The sequence below is a fragment of the Geosmithia morbida genome, assembly GCF_012550715.1.
Source record: "Geosmithia morbida isolate 1262 chromosome Unknown scaffold_15, whole genome shotgun sequence".
Lineage (NCBI taxonomy): Eukaryota > Fungi > Ascomycota > Sordariomycetes > Hypocreales > Bionectriaceae > Geosmithia > Geosmithia morbida.
Window position 1 is genome coordinate 334,733 of NW_023336202.1, and position 5,491 is coordinate 340,223.

General features: G+C 50.4%; 2 protein-coding genes across 2 annotated transcripts; one reads left to right on the forward strand and one right to left on the reverse strand.

Annotated features, from left to right (window-relative positions):
- Positions 1 to 640: 640 nt before the first annotated feature.
- Positions 641 to 2,739, forward strand: GMORB2_2953 (ZnF C2H2; the record flags this gene model as incomplete). The annotated part of the gene is made up of 3 exons (XM_035464929.1): positions 641 to 1,789; positions 1,878 to 2,105; positions 2,200 to 2,739. The coding sequence occupies 3 exons, from the start codon at positions 641 to 643 to the stop codon at positions 2,737 to 2,739; spliced, it is 1,917 nt and encodes a 638-aa protein (XP_035319167.1).
- Positions 2,740 to 3,991: 1,252 nt separating this feature from the next.
- GMORB2_2954 (ubiquitin related modifier 1) lies at positions 3,992 to 5,468 on the reverse strand (the record flags this gene model as incomplete). The annotated part of the gene is made up of 3 exons (XM_035464930.1): positions 3,992 to 4,036; positions 5,158 to 5,275; positions 5,419 to 5,468. 3 exons carry the CDS (start codon positions 5,466 to 5,468, stop codon positions 3,992 to 3,994), a joined length of 213 nt encoding a protein of 70 aa, XP_035319168.1.
- Positions 5,469 to 5,491: the final 23 nt, after the last annotated feature.

Here is a 5,491-nt window from a genome sequence, read left to right on the forward strand (position 1 = left end):
CCCCCCCTCCCTCCTACTACCTCCTCCTCCTGCTCACTCCCTCTCTCTATATATTTATTTACCTGTACTCTCTATCCGACTCCGACTCCTCCTCTCTTCCCGTCGATGACCTACATAATCAGCCGCCTCCGCCCACCACGTCTCCCGACCTCTGCGCTGCTTTCTTTTCGACCATTCTCATCCATCCATCATCCATCACATCGTTCCTGAGCTGATAGTATCTCTGCTTCGTCACCTCTGTTCCGTCTCTATCTGCACTCTCATACTCACCATCACATCCACATCAACATCCTCACACCTACATCCACACTCACTACATATCAGCAACTTCGGACCACCGCTCTCAAGCTTACAGCATCAACCTTGGGAAGGGGGGACATACATTGACAACAACAACATCATCATCATCCACCCCTCTCTCTCTCTCTCTCTCTCTCTTTCTCTACCTCTCCATCTATCTCCATCTATCTCTCTCTCTCTCTCTCTCTTGTCGACCGCCAAATATTACAAGTTTGACTCTCTCGCTCTCAATCCTCACCCGAAAAGAAGCTGTCCTCCAAACCAATCCAACTAAGAACAAAGATACAGAAGAAAAGGAGAGAGAAGACAAGAAAGAAAGAAGAAGAAAACACCGACAACAATGGCTCTCGCTGCGCAGCCCGCAGGTCACCACAACTGGGGAAGATGGAACCAGCAGGTCCCTCAGGACTACAGCATGGTCGACAACGGAAACGTCATGGTCTACGGCTCTTCGCGCCCCGAGCAGAGCTCCGACATGATGAACAGCTCATTCATGACGCCTCAGTACATGGTGCCCGCCAACTCGTACAGCTCACCTGCCGGGGTCCAGCCGATTCCTACCCCTCACTATCAGGGACCAACAGCACCGCCTCCGCCGCCGCCGCCGCCGCCTCACCACCACCATCACCACCACCACCACCACCCTCAGCAGCAGCAGCAACAGCAGCAGCAGCAGCAGCAGCAGCACCAGAACCAGCACCAGCAGCCGCAGCCGCAGCCGCAACCGCAACCGCAGCCGCTACCAGCAACGGCGCAGGGTTCGAATCCGTACTCTCTTGCTCCGCCATCCTACGGTGCGCACCCACCGCCGCACCACCTAGCTTCACTCGCTTCGATATATCCGTACAGCAGGGCCGACTATCACCATCACCACCAACCACACCAGCAGCACCAGCCTCGGGCTAACCCTGCCGTAGCCGCCGCCGCCGTCGCCCCTGCCACTGCCACTGCCCCTGCCCCTGCCCCTGCCCCTGCCCCTCCTGCTGGCGGTCCTCCTTCTTCCTCCCGAGATTCAGAGTTCAAGCCGTTCCTCCGCGACGGCCACATGTCGCCGCCGCTGTCGAGGCGAGGATCGGAGACGTCGATGGAGAAGCCCGAGACGGCGGCCATCAACCCGCCCACGCTCTACTCCAAGACCATCACGGCCAACGCCACGCTCGACCCCAAGCACCGCGTCGAGTTCGATACGGACGTCGACCAGCTCATGAGGGCCATCCAGGTCGACGGCGTCGACGACCCGCACCCGCACCCGCACCCGCACGCGAACTCGCCCACCCCGGCTCCCTCGTCTCCGCCCAAGGCCGCCGCCGTCGTCGACGAGGTGTCGGCCCGCTCCAGCCCGGTCAGCTCTGCCGGCTCGGCCGCCTCGCTCACCAGCTCGGGCAAGGCGAGGAAGTACACCTGCAACGGACCGGGCTGCAACAAGAGTTTCAGCCAAAAGACCCATCTCGATATCCACAAGCGGACCCACACCGGGAACCGACCCTATGTACGTCCCACCTCCCCGGCCGGGAGGAGCCCCGGGAGGAGCAGCGCATGACCATCAGCCCAGCTAACATGAGTGAAACCGCGGACAGACCTGCAAGTTCGACGGCTGCAACCTGACCTTTTCTCAGCTCGGGAACCTCAAGACGCACGAGCGCCGCCACACCGGCGAACGCCCTTACAAGTGCAGCAGGTGCGACAAGACGTTTGCGCAGAAGGGAAACGTCAAGTCGCACGAGGAGACCCACGAAGGGAAGAAGCCGTACCGGTGCCTCCTTCAGGGATGCGACAAGAAGTTTTCCCAGCTTGGGAATATGAAGGTACGTCTGTCCAGCCCTGGCTGCATCTCTCTCTCTCTCTCTCTCTCTTCCTCTCCTCCCGAATCCCAGCTGACACGTCCTCCTCTCTCCACAGACTCATCAGAACAACTTCCACAAGGAAGCCCTCCACGAGCTGACGATGCAGTTCGTCAAGTTCAACAAGGAAGGCCACGTCCCGGAAGAGTACCGTGAGATCTTTGCCTACTTCAAGCTCCACTACAAGAACAGCAACAAGGGTATCAAGGGGAGGGGGAAGGCTCGCAAGGTTGCCGGTGCCGGTGTCGGCAAGGGCACTTCCTCCTCCTCCTCTTCTTCATCCTCTTCGTCCTCTTCTGGCTCCACCTCTTCGCCACGCCGGTCCATCATGGACTCTTCTCCCTCTTCCGTCTTCGACCGAGCCTCGAACAGGGACGGCGGCAGCAACGGCAACAGGCTGTACACCGTGTCCAACGGTCCTCAACTCGCCGGTCCCATATCGGAGAGCGTCCCCCGGAACGGTGGCGGTGGTCCGTACGGTTCCGGTTCCGGTCCTGATCCTGCCCCTGCGCATCTATTCAAGCACGAGTCTTCGATGTTCTATGACGAGCACCACCACGGTCGACACCACATTGCTTTCTCCGAACGCTTCTATTAAAGCATGGCTTTCAAAGCATGACGACCTTTTTTTTTTTTTTTCTTTCTTTCTTTCTTCCCCTTCTCTTCCCCCCCCCTTTTTTTTTCTTCCCCTTTCGCGTCTACTATGAGCTCTTACGACACCTGCTTTCTGCCTTTCTGCCCCTTTTCTTTTATATATATCTAAAAGCGATCCATGACTTGGGGGTCATGAATCTCATGGCATCAAGTCCAACTGTACTATCAATGACTTTTTTCCTTTTTTTTACTGTTGATTTTCCCCTCTCTTACATTTGTCTCCCGCCCCCCTTTTTCTCTCTTCTTCTGTTTCATTTTCCTAGGCTCGGAGAGGGGGGAGGCTTTCTTCTTCTCTCGACAAACATACACATACATACACATACATGAAAAAAAGTCTCTTTTTTTCTCTTTCCGTCTCTCGAGGCTCTGGGTTATATCAACCGGCGTTTTTTCCCTCTCCCCCGCCCCCTTCTTCTCTTTTCTCTCTCTTCTTCTCTTCTTTATATTACACTCTTACGACTTTAGGAACAGCATATATGGGGAATATTTTAGACCAGTCTACTAGGGTGTCTATAAATACTAGGCTGAAGTATGGTGTTTTTTTTTTCTTTTTCTTTTTCCTCTTCCTCTTTTCTGTTTATACGGATATCGATTGCTTTTCTTTTTTCTCCTTCTTTTTTTTTCGTCTTATTATTTAGGATGAAAGAAATAAGAATGAAGAAGGATAAAAGACCAAAAAATTTTGAACAGAAAAGAAGAGAAGAAGAAACAAAAAAAAGAAGCCGAAAACCGAAAACAACTGACTTGGATTTTTATTTTATTATTTTATTTTATTATTTCTTATTTTTTTATAGATACAGTTTTACTGGATTTTGGTTTTTATTAGATACCTCGGGAGGCATGAATCTATTTATTCTTATGTCCGATGGACTAGATTGCTTTTACTTGCTTTACTTGTTGACCCGAACTTGATTCACTCGATTTTGTCTCATGGTCGCCATGACTGAGTATTACGAAAACATTGATTTTTTTTATGAAAAAAAAAATTGAAAAAAATCTTTAATTTTTGTTGAACATTCTTCTTTTGAGAATACTGACACATGCAGCTGAATATTCCTTTTCAGTACATGTGCATATATACATCTTTGTATGTGTCTTGTCTACATATATAAATATATATATATATATGTGTGTGTGTGTGTGTGTATGTATGTGTGTCTAGGCTCTCTACCTACCTACATGCCTACACTTTACATTCACATCCACATACATAAAGGCGGTGATGACATGCTACAGTACTGCTATTAGAGGCATTAGAGGCGGTATCGAGTGTTAACGCGTCATGCAGATGCTCACAGATGCAAAGACATGTCACCCCGGCCGGCCCGAGACAAGTGCTCGATGGTTGTCTGACTCTCTCTCTGTGTGTGTGTGTGTGGGTGGGTGGGTGGTAGAAGCCATGTTGCATCATCATCTATCTACCTGCATGCATCTCGACGGGACGATTCTTCTTCATTTTTTTCCTCTTTCTTGATAGGTACATTTGTTAATCGTCACCTCTATACATGTTCAGAAGAAGAGAAAAAGAAGAAGAAGAAAAAGACACCTTTTGTTGAATTCAATGCATGATGGCGTAGGATGGTTCGGATGATCTCTAGGGACTCGCAGAGTCGCAGAGTTGATATCGGTTTCCTTGTAGGGGGTTTGCCTTGCAGGGGTTTTGCCTTGTAGGACTTGACCGCCTTTCTTTTCTGGACTCTCTTCTTTTTTTCTCCTTCTTTTCTTTTCCTTTCCTTTCCTATTCTTCTCCTTCTTTCTTTTCCCTATCTCTGAAAAGACATCACAGGACATTGATGATGGGGAGGGTACGAGCAGAAATCAGGTTTGGTGGAAAAAGGAAAATATTTTTTTTTTAAAAGATAAAAGAACAGAATAGAAAAAGGATAGACATGTTGCAGACTGCCATGCACAGAACCCTAGCCCCCATGTAGAGTAGAGACAAATAGTATACTGTCTCTCGATTGGATCTCGTAGGCCTCCTCACCTTCTAATTCCCAGTCTGCGTCGTTGATGAGGACAAGAATACCTGGTCGTCTGTGCGTCCCGAGAGAGGGAGAGGGGGGAAGGGGGAGGGGGTGTGTGTGAGCAAGAAGAAGAAGAAAAGAGTGAGAATAAGAGTGAGAATAAGAGTGAGAATAAGAGTGAGAATAAGAGTGAGAATAAGAGTGAGAGTGAGAAATGAGAGTGAGAGGAAGAGAGTATATATAACAGAGACGTGAGGGTGTAGTGGGTATAGAGGACAGCAGGCAGGAGAAAAAAAAAAAGGAGTAAAAATTTTTTCTTTTTTTTAAAAAAAAAAAACAAAAAAAACCTACAGATGTCCGTCGACGACGAAAAAGTCCTTTCGAGTATCCGTCATGACATGGTCGCAAAGATGGTCGATCAGATAGCCGACCGTCGTAGGGCTACCGCTGCCGTCCTTGGCGGGGATGTGGAGGTCGTGACGGCGTTGATCGGAGAAGAGCATCTCCAGACCTCCACTGCGACTCTCGTCAGCAGACGTGTATATACACACCAAGTCTTCTTCTTCTCTCTTCCTTCCTTTGAAGGGGGGGGGGGGGGGGGGGGGGGGGGGGGGGGGGGCGGCACTGGTTTTCTGTTTCTCGTTGCTTTTGGCGCAGACTCCAACGTTGCCTTGTGGGAGCCGACGGTGAGTTCGACAGCCGCCATCATCGTTGACAGAGAACAGCAGGGAA